Source organism: Rana temporaria, chromosome 1, assembly GCF_905171775.1.
Source record: "Rana temporaria chromosome 1, aRanTem1.1, whole genome shotgun sequence".
NCBI classification, from domain to species: domain Eukaryota; kingdom Metazoa; phylum Chordata; class Amphibia; order Anura; family Ranidae; genus Rana; species Rana temporaria.
This window is the reverse complement of record NC_053489.1, coordinates 83,494,358-83,512,781: the sequence shown is the minus strand read 5'-3', so window position 1 is coordinate 83,512,781 and position 18,424 is coordinate 83,494,358. Positions and strand designations below refer to the sequence as shown.

General features: G+C 45.4%; 1 protein-coding gene across 1 annotated transcript in view; it reads left to right on the top strand.

The window, feature by feature from the left end:
* The first annotated feature begins 8,635 nt into the window (after window positions 1–8,635).
* The window catches only part of DEPDC1B (DEP domain containing 1B), an 81,620-nt gene continuing 71,831 nt past the window's right edge, over window positions 8,636–18,424 (top strand). The window contains exon 1 of the mRNA XM_040339685.1: window positions 8,636–8,837. Coding sequence (XP_040195619.1) covers window positions 8,790–8,837 — 48 coding nt within the window. The 5' untranslated portion in view covers window positions 8,636–8,789. The remainder of the gene's footprint in view (window positions 8,838–18,424) is intronic.

Sequence of the window (18,424 nt, the reverse complement as noted above, 5' to 3'; positions counted from 1 at the left end):
ACCTATCAGTGCCCATCTGTGCCACCCATAAGTATCCATCAGTGCCACCCATAAGTGCCGCCCATGAGTGCCCATCTGTGCCGCCTATGAGTGCCCAGTGCCGCCCATGAGTGCCCATCAGTGCCGCCCATGAGTGCCCATCAGTGCCGCCTATGTGTGCCCATCAGTGCCGCCTATGAGTGCCCATCAGTGCCGCATACCAGCGCCGCCAATCAGTGCCACCTCATCTGTGCCCATCAGTACTACCTCATCGATGTCCATCAGTGCTATCTCATCGGTGCCCATCAGTGCCGGCATATCAGTGCCCGTAATTGAAAGAGAAAACTTACTTATTTACAAAAAAAAATAAAAACGTATTTTTTTTCAAAATTTTCAGTCTTTTTTTAGTTGTTGTGCAAAAAAAAAATCGCAGAGGTGATCAAATACCACCAAAAGAAAGCTCTATTTGTGGGGAAAAAAGGACGCCAATTTTGTTTGGGTACAGTGTAGCATGACCGCGCAATTGCCATTCAAAGTGCGACAGTGCTGAAAGCTGAAAATTGGCTTGGGCGGGAAGGTGCGTAAGTGCCTGGTATGGAAGTGGTTAAGGGCCAGCTCACACCAGACAGTGGTTCGGGAACCCTATGTTCTGTATGCGGTTTCCGCACCAGGCTCAAAACGCACTGCACTTGTGATCTGCAGCGAGTATCAGCGTTAACTTAACCACACCCAAAGCGCAGGTCACAAAAGCCAATTAGGATGAGCGGCTGTGTCTGTGCAGCTGCTGTGTCCCTATAGACTTACTTGGGCTGACAGCATGCAGACCCTGTTGACTCCAGCCGATTAAAGAAATGGCCAATTCATGGTGTCCGGGCCCCAGTGCCCATAGTAATGAGATCTTACAAGAACTACTATATATATCCAACTATTGGAGTAGAGTACTAATCTTGAAATGTTTTTTTTTTAGAAAATTTTAACTTTGCACCTTTCTAATTGTGGTTAACTTCAATAGAATTCAAAATACCTGTTAACAATGGTGCAATATAAAACTACATTTATAAATGAAAATAACAAAATCATATTGTGAAATGGAAGCAAATAGTGGAAAAGGCAGCAAACTAACCATCTGGAACCCTTCTGAATAGGTCCTTTCCTGGCAGCACACATACATTGTAGCACGCACATGCCTTGCTCCCAGTTGGAGGACTTTAGTATAAACATATGTCAGCTTCAGAATAGATATTTCAGCTGTTGTCATTTGAATGTGTTAACAAATAAGACGTGTTGAAGAAATGCACAGAAAGGTATTAACATACTGCGGCTGGGGTAGCCAGGTGGGGGCTGCAATTGGTTCAAATTAAAGGAGCATTAGTACCAAAAGGCTTAGATCTTGATATGAACTACGTTTGCCCAGATGGTCCTCAAAAATAACATCTCAGTGAAGATGTGTGAATGATAGATGGGAAGATCCCAAAAAGGCCATCATCTGACACAGCAATTCCAATCTGAGTTCTTTGTTATTTGGCCTTTTCACTGCTGGCCTAAAATAGATAAAAACACATCTGGAATGTTGCTATTAGTTATACCTATTTATGTTAAAGAGATTATAAATAAAAATTTACTATTTTGCCGCTAATCCTTAACCACTTAAGACCCGGACAGTTTTTGCGGCACTGCGTCTGCTTTAACTGATAATTGCGCGGTCGTGCGACGTGGCTCCCAAGCAAAATTGGCAATTTTTTTTTCTCTACAAATAGAGCTTTATTTTGGTGGTATTTGATCACCTCTGCGGTTTTTATTTTTTGCGCTATAAACAAAAATAGAGCGACAATTTTGAAAAAAATGCAGTATTTTTTACTTTTTTCTAAAATAAATATCCCCCAAAAATATATAAAACATTATTTTTTTCCCTCAGTTTAGGCCGATACGTATTCTCCTACTTATTTTTAGTAAAAAAAATCGCAATAAGCGTTTATCGATTGGTTTGCGCAAAATTTATAGCGTTTAAAAAAAAATGAAAAAAATTAAATCCATTAGTGTACAGTGTTACAGTACATAACTAATTGTCATTCAAACTATCACAGTGCTGAAATCTGAACAGTGGCCCAGATTCAAGAAGCACTTGCGCCCGCGCAACCATAGGTTACGCAGCGCAAGTGCTTACTTGCTCCGGTGTAACGAGTGCTCCTGATTCAAGAACCTCGTTACACCGACTGCAGGCTAAAATCTGCGCGGCATAAGGCTCTTATGCCTCGCAGATTTTAGGCTGCATTCTTGTGGGGGCCGCTAGGGGGCGCTCCCATTGTGTATCAGCGTGTAGTATGCAAATTGCATACTACCAATGATTCACAAGCTTGCGCGGGCCCCGCGCAAGCCAGGTACGGAGTTTCCGTACGGCTACTTTTAGCGCAAGGCTGCCCCTTCTAATAGTAGGGGCAGCCAATGCTAAAGTATAGCCGGCCTTCCCGCGCCGTGAAATTTGAATGGCTGGACGCCATTCACGTTCACTTAGAAGCAAATGACGTCCTTGCGACGTCATTTGCCGCAATGCACGTCGGGAAAGTTTCCCCACGGAGCATGCGCTGTACGCTCTGCGCGGGAGCGCGCCTAATTTAAATGATTCCCGCCCCCGGCCAACCACTTAAGGACCACCCACTGTATATATACGTCCTCTTTTTAAACATGGATATCTCAGTAACGGCAGCAGCTGCTGCCACAACTGAGATATCCATGTTTTCAGCTGGCGGCCGTGTAAACGATAACGGCGGTCTCCGCGGCGGATTCGCCGCGAGATCGCCGTTATCGGTGGCGGGAGAGGGGCCCCCCCCCCTCCCGCCGCTTTTCCGCGCCCTCCGCCGCTTACCGGAGCCGTCGGTAGCGGCGGAGGAGATACGATGCTGCCGCCTTGTGTGTGAGGACTTGAGTGAGGGCAAGATGGCCCCCACCCGTCCTCATAGCTCTGCTGGGCGGAAGTGACGTCAAAACGTCAGTCCCGCCCAGCCTCTTAAAGAGACAATTTTTTTTCTGTCATTTTTTTAAATGACAAATTTTCCTTTTTTTTTTTTTTTTTTGCATTTAAGCCTAAATATGAGATCTGAGGTCTTTTTGACCCCAGATCTCATATTTAAGAGGACCTGTCATGCTTTTTTCTATTACAAGGGATGTTTACATTCCTTGTAATAGGAATAAAAGTGATCATTTTTTTTTTTTTTTATATTTTAGTGTAAAAAATAATAAAATCAATAAAATTAAATAAGAAAACAAAAAAAAAATGTTTTTAAAGCGCCCCGTCCTGACGAGCTCGCGCGCAGAAGCGAACGCATACGCAAGTAGCGCCCGCATATGAAAACGGTGTTCAAATCACACAAGTGAGGTATCGCCGCGATCGTTAGAGCGAGAGCAATAATTATAGCCCTAGAGCTACTCTGTAGCTCAAAAAATGCAACTTATAGAATTTTTTAAACGTCGCCTATCTAGATTTTTAAGGGTAAAAGTTTGACGCCATGCCACGAGCGGGCGCAATTTTAAAGCGTGACATGTTGGGTATCATTTTACTCGGCGTAACATTATCTTTCACAATATATAAAAAAATTGGGCCAAATTTATTGTTGTCTTATTTTTTAATTCAAAAAAGTGAATTTTTTCCAAAAAAAGTGCGCTTGTAAGACTGCTGCGCAAATACGGTGTGACAAAAAGTATTGCAATGACCGCCATTTTATTCTCTAGGGTGTTAGAAAAAAAAAATATATAATGTTTGGGGGTTTTAAGTAATTTTCTAGCAGAAAAAAATGTTTTAGTCTTGCAAACACCAAATCTGAAAAACACCTGTGGTCTTTAAGTGGTTAAATTGCGCGCGCTTACGCCGGGCAAATTTGCCGGCGCGCCCTCGCAATTCACGGAGCTACGGCCGTGCTCCCCCGCAAATATCGCGCAATTCTACTTGAATCTGGGCCAATGTCCTGATAATGAGGGAATATATTACCAACTGGCACTCAAGGGGTTAAAGCGGTGTTCTGGCCGAAATGTTACTTTTTAGATAAAAATACCCCAATAATCCTCATGCTTAATGTATTCTAGTAAAGGTATGCTGTAAACGAAGGTCCGTTTTGTATTTTAGCACCATTGATTTCTTACTTTTGTAAGTTCCAGCAGGCAGGGGCCATCTCATGTGTGGGCATCTGAAGCCAGACTGTATCTCTTCCTGTATTCCATGCAGGCTGGTTACCCAGCATGCACCTCCAGATCTAACATATGCTCAGAGCAGCACGAGCGGTGTAATAGGTTGTAGGTCGGGTTTCCATAGCAACTGCAGTGTCAGAGGAAGTTGCTGCCCCTTAGCTATGGAAACCTCTCCTCCCGCTCCAGGAAAAAGACATATCATTCACAATTAGCATTGTTTAACCACTTCAATACAAGGCACTTTCACCCCCCTTCCTGCCCAAGCCATTTTTCAGTTTTCAGCGCTGTCACACTTTGACTGACAATTGCGCAGTCATGCAACGGTGTACCCAAATTACATTTTTATATTTTTTTCCCCACAAATAGAGCTTTCTTTTGGTGGTATTTGATCACCTCTGCAGTTTTTATTGTTTGCGCTATAAACAAAAGAAGAGGGACAAGTTTGAAAAAAACACAATATTTTTTACTTTTTGCTATAATAAATATCCATTTTTTTTCCAAACAATTTTTTTCCTCATTTTAGGCCGATACGTATTCTTCTACATATTTTTGGTAAAAAAATCGCAATAAGCGTATATTGATTGGTTTGCGCAAAAGTTATAGCGGCTACAAAATAGGGGATAGATTTATAGCATTTTTATTTTTTTGTTATTTTGAACTAGTAATGGTGGCGATCAGCGATTTTTATCATGACTGCGATATTGCGGCGGACACATTGGACACTTTTGACACATTTTTGGGACCATTCACATTTATACAGCGATCCCTGCTATAAAAATGCATTGATTACTGTATAAATGTGACTGGCAGGGAAGGGGTTAACACTAGGGGGCAATCAAGGGGTTAATGTGTTCCCTAGGGAATGATTGTGACTATGGGGGGAGGGGACTGACTGGGGGAGGTGACCGATCGTGTCCCTATGTACAAGGGACACACCATCGGTCTCCGCCTGACAGGACATGGATCTGTGTGTTTACACACACAGATCCACGGTCCTGCTCAGTTACTGGGCAATCGCGAGTGCCCGGTGGCCGCATGCGCATTGGGTCCCCAGTGACGCAGTGAGCCCCATCAAAACTGCCCCCATCAAAATGGCGCATCATATTGCCACCTTTAAAACTGCCCCCATCAAAATTGCCCAATCATACTGCCCCATCCTATTGCCCCCATCAAAATTGCCCCTATAAAAACTGCCCCCATCAAAAACTGCCCCATGAAAATTGCCCCCATCAAAAACTGCTCCATGACAATTGCCCCATCAAATTGCCCCCATAAAAACTGCCCCATCAAAATTGCCCGATCAAATTGCCCCCTCAAAACTGCCCCATCAAAAATTGCACCATCAAATTGTGCCCATAAAAACTGCCCAAAAAATTGCCCCATCAAAACGGCTCCATCCTATTACCCCCATCAAAACTGCCCCATCAAAACTGTCCCATCAAATTGCCCCATCAAAACTGCCTCATCAATTTGCCACCATAAAAACTGCACCATCAAAACTGCCCCATCAATTGGTTGGGCACCCCTGGTTTAAAGCCTCCAGCCGGATGCAACTTCTGTATAGGCATGACCGCTGTCTCCTATGGCAATTAAGCTTTTAACAGTTTCCAAAGACCTTCACACATAGAACTTGGCAACAGAGTACAGTTCTCTTTTCTCACAGGTTCCCACTGTGGGTCTTCAATCACTGATCTCCCAGTCTCTCACTAGACTTCCAGATCCCAGCTGCCTGCTAGATCCCCTGAGCTCTTCCACAGCTCACCCGCTGTATACTCGTGAAGCGCCACCCCCGCTAACCCGCTGGGTCCCTGGCTTGGCACTGGCTGAAACTTTCCCACTTCTTCACCGTTCCCGGCTAGTGAGAAGACTGCTTTGGCACTTCTTCAGGCTTACTCACAATAGTCTCTGGTAATAAGCTGAATGGTCCCTTAGTGGCGACTGCTTTCCCTTTACCTCCGACCACAGCTGGTTCCCCGTCTGGCTGAACCTCTGTAACTCGTGGATAGGCCTCAGGTAGATTAGCAGCCTAGCAGCCAGGTGTCCCCGGGATAGGCCGCAGGCTTCTGTCCAAGCAACCCAGGACGACATAACACACATCCACCCAGACAGCCGTCCAGGTGGCACAGAACACTGATCACCTGACTGAGTGAGAAACTTGTATAGCGCTACACATGCGAACCGAATCGCCTCAAGGCGCTTGGTATCCATTTCCTACTATTTTTTGCCTTCAGAATAGATGGGTTTTGATTTTTTTTCTGAAAGCCTGATGATTCTTTTCCATTCGGATGCTGGTTGGTAAAGCGTTCCATAGTCGAGGTCCTTAGACTGCAAATCGTCGTTCTCCTTTGGACTTGTATCGGGCCTTGGGTATTTGGAGTAGATTTTGGTTGGTAGATCGGAGGACGCGGTTTGGGTTATGACATTTTAATTTTTCGCATAGATATTGGGGTGCACTGTTTTGTACACATTTGTGCGTCAGGCAGAGTGCCTTAAACATGATTCGATCTTTTACGGGCAGCCAGTGAAGGGACCTAAGGGAGGGAGAGATTGATTCCCAGGGTTTTTTTCCTGTTACAAGTCGTGCCGCCGTATTCTGGACAACTTGTAGACGCGCAATTTGGTACTTTGGGAGTCTGAGGTGAAGGGCATTTGCATAGTCGAGTCTGGAGTTGATTATGGTTCCCACCACGACTGCTATGTCTTCTTTTGGGATAAAGGGAATGAGTCTACGTAGCAGGCGCAGCAGATGGTGGGATCCGCTGACTACTGAACTTATTTGTGCATCCATTGTCATGTCGGAGTCAAAAGTGACTCCAAGACTTTTGACTTTGGTGCTGGGGGTGATGGTTTGTCCCAAAATGGGCGGGGGTGTCCATATTGTTGTAGCGAGTCTTTTCCGGTTGACGTGAAACAGAAGGAGTTCTGTTTTTGAGCCATTGAGTTTAAGATAAATATCCGTCATCCAATTCTCTATCAGAGTAAGGAAGGCATTTCTCTAATCCGAGATAATGATCCTTTTTGTTGCTGATGCTGAAATAGAGTTGGGTGTCATCCGCGTCGGAATGGTAGAGTAGATTCTGATTACTGATGAGATTTTTGAGGAGGGGGCGGAGATAAATATTGAATAGTACGGGCGACAAGGGTGACCCCTGAGGGACTCCGCATGACACCATGCGTTTTTCAGAAGTGAAAGGACCTAGTTTCACTCTCTGTGATCGGTTTTCCAAAAAGGACTCCACCCAAATAAATAGGCTCTCCCAGCAGGCCAAGGGACTAAAGAAACCCCTGCCAATTGGCTGAGACACCCCATCCATTCATAATCTGACCTTGCTATGCCCTTGTCGATCAGCACAGTTTCATTGGGCACAGTGGTCAGATGGCACAATGTCAATGATTTCTAGAATGCAGGTTGCTGGACCTCACATCATCATTGGTTGCTAGGATGCAGGTGACTGCATTGCTTAGTGTCATTGGTTGCTAGGACACAGGTGGCTGGAAAGCACAGTGTCATTGGTTGCTGGAATTCAGGTGGCCAGACGACACATCATCATTGGTTGCTGGAATTCAGGTGGCCAGACGACACAGTGTCATTGATTTCTAGAATGCAGGTGGCTGGACCTCCCATCATCGTTGGTTGCTAGGATTCAGGTGGCAGGATTGCTTAGTGTCATTGGTTGCTAGGATGCAGGTAGTTGGACAGCACAGTGGCATTGGTTGCTATGATTGAAGTGGCTGGACAGCACAGTGTCATTGGTTGCTAGAATGCAGGTGGCTGGGCCTCACATCATCATTGGTTGCTAGAATGCAGGTGGCGGGATTGCTTAGTGCGATTTGTTGCTAGGATGCAGGTGGTGGACAGCACAGTGTTATTGGTCACTAGTATTCTGGTGGCCAGACGACGCAGTGTCATTGGATCCTAGAATGGAGGTGGATGGACCTCACATCATCATCGGTTGCTAGGATGCAGGTGGCGGGATCAAAAATAAAATGTAAGCAGTGTGATGCAATGTAACAACGCATTGCCCCTACATAACGTACACCAGCGTGCATCGGTGGCATACCAACAGGGGGTGTCAGGCTGCACCCAGGTGCAGGGCCAGTACAAGGAGGTGGGGCACATGCATACAGGTGGGATGCACAGTACATAGGACGCCTGTAGACATTATAGAACAAGTCTTATGTGGAGAACAGATCAAAACTGGAGCAGCTGTGCACAACAACCAATCAGATTGTACAGTGAAGCTTTAGAAACTGGAAGCTGATTGGTTGCCCTGCACAGCTGCTCCAGTCTTGTGATAAACCTCCCTCTGTGGTTCTGTGCTCGGTGTGACTTGTAATGTAAGTCTCAGGTATTCCTGCATTGGAGGGAGGGATGGTGGGAGCCCCGCCCCGCCGCCGATAGTCACGCCCTTCTCCTCGTGTATCGGCATGACATAGAAATCCCACCCCCTCCCCAGACAGCTCGTCCTAGAGGAAATCCCATCGCTGACACCAGCCCCGCCCCTTCTGCCGCACACATCACGTGGGCTACCTGGGCCAATAGGCAATCAGCGTCCAACAGGTACGAGATTCAAACTGTGGCCGTCTCTAGGAGACCCGACACACAACCCGGAGCCAGGCCGGGGGTCAGCATGGAGCATCGCATGATCGGACCGGGGCCCTACCGGGCCACCAAACTGGTGAGGAGGAAAGCGGGGAAGGGGTCTGATCGGTGGGGGGAGATGTCTGGTCTGAGGACAGGAAACGAACTTTTCCGGATGTTCTAATTGTATCTTTCCTTAGTTACACCTCGAACAGGTGATTGCCTTGCTGAGATCATTGTGGGTGGTCTGATCGTACAATCACTGGGCGGACATCTGATCTAAATATATATATAAAAAAAAAACTTGCAAGATATATTACAAGCTCGCCAATCACACACCATACAATCTGATTGTACAATCGCTTAGGCTCCATTCACACCTGACCGCAGGTGAATCACCGTGATTCCAAATCGCTGCAAAACGTAGAACGCGATGCCGTTACTTCTTAATGACACCCCAATCGCACCGTGATTTTGCAGCGCAGTAAATCGTACTGCAATTGCAACGTGCAAAGATTGTCGCTTAAATAAGGAACACGAAGCCCCGTTCACACCCGTGCGATTTTCTGCTTGAAGCTCTAAAACGCTCAAGAAGTCAAATCTGAGTGTTCTGTCACCTGAAACAAAACGCTTGTCCCTCAAAAATAAGGTACGTGAGCTTCTTTTTGGCCCCATAGACTTAAACAGAAACGCCCGACTTGAGCGTTTTACAAGCGTTTTGTCGCTCGTTCTCTGTTCAAACAGGAGCTCTCCACCCCTAATTTCCTCAAACCCCCCCTAGTGCTTTCTATTGGCTAAACAAAATACCTGACGCTGTAAACCGCTTGTAATACACTGCTAAAATCCTTGTAAAAAGCTGCAAAAACGCTTAAAATGCTGGGAAAACGCCAGTAAATCACGTGGGTGTAAAATTAAATCAGGTGTGAATGGAGCCAGAGCTTCTTTTGGGCGACGGCGTCGTACGTTGTTATCCCGCGTCTTGCAGCGGTTCGAAATCGCGGTTATTCCGCTCGTGATCAGGTGTGAATGAATCCTAAAGTGCAGATCTGTAGCACCAAAGGTGCGATATTGCAAAAAAAAAAAAAAAAGAGTCTTTACAATCACTTTACATTCTATGTCTGGGGGTAGTGGGGCCCTCGTTGCAGGGATTGGTGGGGCCCTCGTTGCAGGGATTGGTGGGACCCTCGTTGTAGGGATTGGTGGGACCCTCGTTGTAGGGATTGGTGGGACCCTCGTTGCAGGGATTGGTGGGACCCTCATTTCAGTCTAGGTGCACAAAGCAGTTTTGATGCTCCACTCCTGCAGCAGTCAATGCTCCCCTACTCTTCTACACTCCAGTGCTGTCCTCACATCCAATGCAGGGCTATGGACTGTGCACTGTACTTGATGACATCAGAGATTCTGCAAGCACCAGAGTGTGGGGGAGAAGAGGCTGCGGGGAAAGGTTTTGTAGCACGAAGGGTCAGATGAGTCAAAAATGCTTTTTCCCCCCCTGAGACCTAAATGATAAGTAGAGTGGGAGTAACCTCCCATGTATGAGTCTTTTACCTATAGGTATGTCTATAATACGCTACGCTCAGGTGTGAATGCAGCCTTAAGGGCACCTGCATGTGACTGCGCAGTGGCGTTCTCCAGCAAGAATCGCTAATTGCTGCTTGCACCCTCTGTACAAATCAATGGCCAGGTGTTCTATTGAGAAATGCCCCCCCCCCCCCCCCGTCAAAAAAGGCCTCCAATGAGTCTGCGCATGTGCAATACTCAACATCACTCCAGCTGATATGTTGATTAGCTGGCGTGACGTCAACATGGCGCATGCGCTGATCATCAGAGGCAGTATCTGATACACGCCGAGAGAAAATTAAATTGTCAGATTCTGCCTCGCTGTTGCAGGGCGGGTTTTGGCTGTATTGAACGGCGTGTTTTCTGCCCATTGCTCGGCGGCTTGAGTGTGTTAAGCGGCGGGTTTTGGCTGTGTCTAAGGCCTGGTTCACACTGGCGCGTTTTGGCATGTCAAAACGGTGGTATATGCTGCAAATTGCCGGCAATGGCACCGTCCTAATCGGTGCGACGCCGCATCTGCGGCGCTGCACCGATTAAAAAAAAAAAGTTTCTGTTACTTTTTGCGATTTCGGCCTGCGATTTACATTGACATCTGTGCAGAAACCTGCACAGATGTCTCTATAATCGCGTGCGAAATCGGGACTGCCAGCGGGAGTGAAATTGTGCGAGTTCAGCTGAACTCGCATGGCTTCCCTCCCGCAGCCCAGTGTGAACCTGGGCTAAGGGCGGATTAAAACGCACCCACAGCCTTCCCCCGCAATAGTAAGGCAGAATCTGAATTCTCCCTTAGCAGATCGTCAGGTACTGCCTCAGAGGATCTGCGTATGCGCCGTGTTGACGTCACGACAGCTGATCAACATATCTACTGGAGTGACGTTGCATACTGCGCATGCGCACACCCATCTGAGGCATTTTTTCGATGGAACGCTGGCTCCACCACCATTCGCGTATACCCCTCATCTGAACGGTTGCATGTGATTAGAGTCTCTGACCGACCCTGGAAGCAGCTAGTGTTTAACCAAGGTCAGTATTGGCCAGTTTGTGTCTGGTAGTGGCACTTTGTTGCCTCAGAACGCAGCAAACTATGGACCTCGGACCACCTGTGTGAATGTAACCCAATGTTCATAGTTCTGGTAGGGTGAACTCCCTACCTACAGCTGGAAGCCATCAGGAAGAGGTGTGTGGGCAAATGTTTGTAATGATCATTGTGAAATCCTTCCTGTCCTGAATGTTATGTAGTGCGCTCATGCTGTATATTGTAGAGTCTATTGTATGGTGATGTATGGTTAGTGTGTCATGTCTCGTGCTGGACTTGGATCTTTTTGTGAATGTTGATTATGAGTTTGCTCAGTAAGGGTGTATACAGCACAGGGTGTCAATGACACTCGGAGCGTCCCAGTACTGTATTCAGTCTGATCTCTTTGATACGCACTGCAAGCTGCAACCTGTTTAGAGCGCATTGCCAGGCTTGTCGGAGTATAGTGCACAGGAGAAGGGTTTGGTGTATGTAGGGCTGTTTTTTTTTCTTTTTTTAGCTTTGGCGATTTTTTTTTTTTTTTTTTTTTTCTTTCTTGCGTTTAGGTGACTAGAGAAACCAGCATCGTGCAAGTATAACATTCACACCAGACTCCTGCATCTGGTTTATTTAAAGGGGCTGTAAAGGTTAGTTTTTTATTTTCTAAATAGGTTCCTTTAAGCTAGTGCATTGTTGGTTCACTTACCTTTTCCTTCCTTTTCCCTCCTAAATGTTTTTTTTCCTTTGTCTGAATTTCTCACTTCCTGTTCCTCCTCAGTAAGCTTTCCACCATCATCCGAGCCCTTCTGGCTGGGGGTTAGTCAGCCAGAACAGCTTACTGAGGAGGAACAGGAAGTGAGAAATTCAGACAAAGAAAAAAAAAAGGGAAATCTAAGGAAAAGGTAAGTGAACCAACAATGCACTAGCTTAAAGCGGAGTTCCACCCAAAAGTGGAACTTCCACTTAATCCACTCCTCGCCCCCTTACATGCCACATTTGGCATGTAATTTTTTTTGTGGGGGCTTCAGGAGGAGTGGGACTTCCTGTCCCACTTCTTCCTTCCGCCGAGGGGCTGCTAAGGCGAATAGCCTAATCGCCTTTTTGCAGCCCCTCCCTGTAGGCATTCGCCTGGGACACGTGACAGGTCCCAGGCGATCGCCTGTCCAATTGGATGGCGCAGCACTGCTTGCGCATGCTCAGTGACGCTGGCGCATGCGCAATGGGTGCCCGGCCGTGAAGCTGAAAGCTGTCACGGCCGGGTGCCCACACTTGGAATGAAGACGCCGGCCGGAGAGGGGGGGGGAGAGGAGCGGAGCCCCGGCCGGCGCGTCGCTGGAACGTGGAGCAGGTGAGTGTATGTTTATTAAAAGCCAGCAGCTACACTTTTTGTAGCTGCTGACTTTTAATAAACATAAAAAATGACTGGAACACCCCTTAAAGGAACCTATTTAGAAAATAAAAAACAAACCTTTACAACCCGTTTAACCTCTTCCTATTGGAGCCTAAAAGTCCTAATGTGACGCACAGTTTTGCAACTTTGACATGTTTTTAGTAAAACTGTATAAATCATCACAACTACTTGGTGTATCCAAGTGGATTATACCACGTGTGTGTTGTGTGTTTTTTTTTTTTTTCACAAGACAAATTGGTCTTTCATTATTGATCAATAGTAATAGATCTTGCCAAATAAATGTTATATATAATTTTATTCAGAGTAGCGCGATTAATCGTGAAGAATCGAAATCGCAATCTTTTTCCCTTCCCGAATTTCAAAACGACATGTCACAGTTCTCTCTAACAAGTACAGAAAGTTCTCACAGCTGGATAAACAAAATCCAGGCAGCCTGCCAAGTTTTAATACAACACAAATAAGTGGAAACAAAGTATCTCTTCGTTCTTTTATCAAAGGAAGCAACTGTAGATGAAGGAAGTTTAACCATTTAAAGACCAAACCTTTTCTGACCTTTGTTGCTTATAAGTAAGAAATCATTCTTTTCTGCTGGAAAATTACTTGGAACACCCAAACATGATAGTTTTTTTTTTTTGCAGATACACTAGAGAATAAAATGGTGATTGTTGCAATATTTTCTGTCACACCGTATTTGCGCAGTGGTTTTTGAAACGCAATTAAAAAAAAAATACTCTTTAACCACTTCAATACCGCACATGGTCATATGACGTCCACAAAGGGGATCTCCCATCTCGGGTGGACGTCATATGACGCCCTGGACTTTGTGCGATAATATCTGAATGATGCCTGCAGCTAGAGGCATCATTTATATATCATTGGGTGCCGGCGGCGATCCTGCACACCATAAGAACGATCATAGTGGTGGTTCCGCCACTTGATCATTCTTATAGGCGGCGGGAGGGGACACCCCCCCCCCCCCCCCAGTGCTTCTCCGGGCTCTCCCGTGCCATCGGGGGCCCGGAGAAAGGATCGCCCTGCGCCGGATAGGAAGCATAGAGATGACTGGTGACCAGATGGTCACCAGTCATCTCTATGACCGTCGGAGGCCCGGGCGCGATGTAATGACGTCACGCCCAGGTACCCAGAAGTAAACAAAGCTGCAATTGCGGCTAGTAAGCATGAGATCGGTGATTGTGAAAAAAAATCTCATGCTTTCCAGCCTGGAGGAGAGATTTGGTCTTATTGACCCTGCATCTCTCCTTTAAAGCGGGAGTTCACCCAAATTTTTTTTTTTTAACATTAGATTGATGCTAATTTTGTCAAGGGGAATCTGGTAGTTTTTTTTTTTTTTTAAATCGAAGCAGTACTTACCGTTTTAGAGAGCGATCTTCTCCGCCGCTTCCGGGTATGGTTTTCGGGACTGGGCGTTCCTATTTGATCGACAGGCTTCCGACGGTCGCATACATCGCGTCACGAGTAGCCGAACGTCGGTGCGGCTCTATACGGCGCCTGCGCACCGACGTTCGGCTACTTTCGGAAAATCGTGACGAGATAGATGCGACCGTCGGAAGACTGTCAATCAAATAGGAACGCCCAGTCCCACAGCCCATACCCGGAAGCGGCGGAGAAGATCGCTCTCTAAAACGGTAAGTACTGCTTCGATTTTAAAAAAACTACCCGATTCCCCTTGACAAAATGAGCCTCAATCTAATGTTAAAATTTAACATTTCCGGGTGAACCTCCACTTTAAAGAGGACCTTTTACACACCTTTTCTACTACAAGGGATGTTTACATTCCTTGTAATAGAAATAAAAGTGATTAAAAAAAAAAAACAAATGTAAAAAATGTTTTTTTTTTTTTTTTAAACGCCACTGTCCCCGGTAGCTCACGCTCAGAAGCGAACACACACGCAAGTCCCGCCCACGTATGTAAACGTTGTTTAAACCACATATGTGAGGTATCGCCACGTGTGTTAGAGCGTGTGCAACAATTCTAGCACTAGACCTCCTCTGTAACTCTAAACTGGTAACCTGTAAAATTTTTCAAAGCGTCGCCTATGGAGATTTTTAAGTACTGAAGTTTGGCGCCATTCCAGGAGTGTGCTCAATTTTAAAGCATGACATGTTAGGTATCTATTTACTCTGCGTAACATCATCTTTCATATTTTACAAAAAAATTGGGCTAACTTTACTGTTTTTTGTTATTTTTTTTTTTTTTTTAATTCATGAAACCATTTTTTCCAAAAAAAGGCGTTTGAAAAATGATTGTGCAAATACCGTGCAAGATAAAAAGTTGCAATGACCGCCATTTTATTTCCTAGGGTGTCTGCTAAAAAAACATATGTGTGTGTGTGTGTGTGTGTGTGTGTATATGAATATATAGTGTATGTGTGTGTATGTGTGTATGCGTGTGTGTGTATGTGTGTGTATGCGTGTGTGTGTGTGTTCTGAGTAATTTTCTACCAAAATAATGATGATTTGTACATGTAGGAGAGAAGTGCCAGAATAGGCCCAGTATGGAGGTGGGAATAAAAGCCCCGTATTGAAGGGGTTAATGAATAAATAAAAACGCAACATTTTTTGGTATAATGTGAAAGAAGATGTTACATCGTGAGAGAATCCTGTTCTTTATTCTAAGCAAAAAATACAGATTGTGATTCTCATTTTATCCGGAATCATGCAGCTCTCAGATATTTAGTGTGTTTTGTTTTTCTTCATAATTACCACAGGAAAAGTAATAATTAGGGCTGGGAAAAAAATCGATTCGATTTAAAAAATTGAGTTGGTAGGTCAAATTGATTCATTTGGGCTGAAATCAGACCTGAAACGGACCCCCTGCTGTAAGCCGCTCTGTGTTGCGGTGTGAACCCAGTCTTATGGCACACACACTACAACTTCCAGGCAATTTCAATCCGCCATTGAATGAGTCAGGGCAACCAGCCACAAAAGCTTGGACCATTCCACGTATTTCTAGAAGCTATTGGTGGCACGTTGGAGTCATTCTGTAAGCTGGTTAAAATTGTCTGCACAATGCTGAGAGTGTTATCTTTGTAAATTAAAAATGTGCTGGAATCAAGTTGAAAAGCCGAAAGACTTTTTTTTTTTTTTTTTTATAAATGAATCATATTTACAACATTGATAAAAATACAGACGGCAGACCTTTTATATAGCATGTGATCTGTATATTGCCCACCAGGGAAAGCTTTACAAACCGCAGAACTTTAGAAGCTAAATGATTGCCGTGACTATCCTTCAGACGCACCTCCTATACAAACAAGAGTGACCCTTGGAAGAAACGTCATCTATCACTGATATCGGACAGGCTGTATATATTCCGATCCATAAGATGTGCTTTCAGGTCTTCCATTAGACGGAGTGTATATATTAAGGATATAAACAATTTTATTTGAAAGGTAAACCAAGCTCCATTGTAATTCTTTCAGGCCCACAAGTAATCGTTAAAGCTGAATTCCAGGTATGGCAATTTTTTTTCTTTGTTTGGACCAATGTAAGTATGTTGGTGCCGTACTTGTGGGGTCCCTCTAGAAAGTGTAATTCACTGTGTAAGGCACCATTACTACAGTGATCGTCTCTTGTGTGGAGCGGCTGCATTGGGAACACAGGAGGATGCTCATTTAGCATGGGCACCATTCAGGGAAAGCTTTTCTTTTCTCCAATGAATGCAAGGCCTTCTATGATTTGATAAGGTGGAGATCTTCTCCACCGTTTTTCAATTGGTGAGCATTTTGCATTTATTAAGAATGTGTAGCATGTTCCCTGAATTGTGCCCATGCTAAGTGAGCACCCTCCTGTGTTCATAATGCAGCAGGGCAGCCGCTAAACCAGGGCTTGAAAAAACCCAGGTCGCAATGGCTGGAAATTTGCGTCCAAGCGCCTGGTCTACACCGCAGCAGCTGTCTGTTTCTTCCCATGTGGCCCCCCGCCAGTGTGCAAACTAATTTTGGGCTGACCAATATTTTGAGGCCATGGCTTTGTGGCCTGCTGGAGTGGGATACATGCTCCTTTGTGTGACCCGGTGCCCTCCTCTTGTGCGCGGTGCTGTGATGAACGCGGCTTGCTCTTACTGCACGCGCACATCGAACATCATCTTTCTAGTTTGGCATCTGGGGTTGAGGTTGCAGGCTTGATCGGTCACCCTTTCCTTACTGCCGCTGAGTGGATGGGGAGTGCCGCCTATCAGTGCCAACTCATCGGTGGCCATCGGTGGAGCCTATTGGCGCTTAGTAGCGCAGCCACATCAGTGCCCATCAACTGCTACTATAAATTTATCCAGTGAGAACGAAAACAGCGGCTGAAACGGATGGGCTCAAGTAAGAAAAAGCAGGGCTCTGGGGGCAGCGGCAGCATGGGTTTTTCACCTAAATGCATAGAATGCATTAAAGCGGTTGTATACCAGAAAAATAATGCAAAAAAACCCTGGTAAGGTAAAGGCATAATGAGCTGGTATGCATCGCAAATATGTAGCTTAGAACGAAGCACTGGCATCACCTCCCAGTCACCGCTGAGGGAGCTGACATATTCCTTCTGCGTTTCTTCCGGGTTCGTAACTCGCATCGATTTGAATCGGCGTCGCTGCCAAGGGAGCTGACATGTTCCCTCATCGTTTCTTCCGGGCGCGCCACTCACGGCGCTGGAGCCGCGATGACTTCACTTTTTCCGTCAAGGAGTTCTGGTTTTCTGAATGCAGAGTGCGTGCGACGCCGACGTCAGCATGCAAGGTGAATATCTCCTAAACTGTGCATTTAATTTTTTTTTTGGAGGTAAAAATGTGAAAGCAGGGAATACGCAACCTTCTTTATTTTTATTTTATTTTTTTTTTTTTTTTTTTTACATGCTTTAAAATGGAAAATTGTATTAGATACAGGAATTTTCCTTTCCTGGTGCCGATCCATGACGGCATACTACCACATGTATGCTGTCATGTTGGCTCCAGGAAAGTGGACATCAACCTAGCAGAATCAATTGTATTTAAGTACATGGTTACCGACCATTTGTTTACATAATAATCTACTGTGCTCAGAGCCGGTTCACACAGGGGCGGCACGACTTCGGGGGCGACTCGGCCAGGCGACCTGAAGACGACTTCTAAGGCGACTTGCAAAATGACTTCTGTATATAAGTCAATGCAGGTCGCCCCCGAAGTCGTACAAGAACCTTTTTCTAAGTCTGAGCGACTTGCGTCGCTCCTATTAGAACGGTTCCATTCACTAGAATAAGAGGCGACTTGTCAGGCGGCTGCGTCGCCTGACGAGTCGCTCCAGTGTGAACCGGCTCATGTGTTCCTTTAGTATATAATAGTTGAGCAATTGCATCCTAGACTGGATATCTCCATGATTACAGAGCAAAGTAGGAAATGTGATGTTTTAACATTTGTAAATAAGGTGGAAAATCTACATACTTTTGAGTTCAGGTCTGCTTTTAAGGTGTCTCCTTTTTTATTTTTATAAACTTGTCTAAGTAACTCTAGGATGTGTATTGGACATGTAATAGGTTTTTGTACAAGGTAACATCTTGGTGTAAATCTCTTCTCTCTTCTCATTGTGGGTCCTCACACTGGACTGCTAAAATACAAGACAAATATTGACTCGGAGGTGCTGACCCTCCGCTGTCCATCCTCTGTTTGGCTTCGCAGCTCACCCTGTGTGCATGAGGCCTTGGTAAAAGAGCAGACACCAGA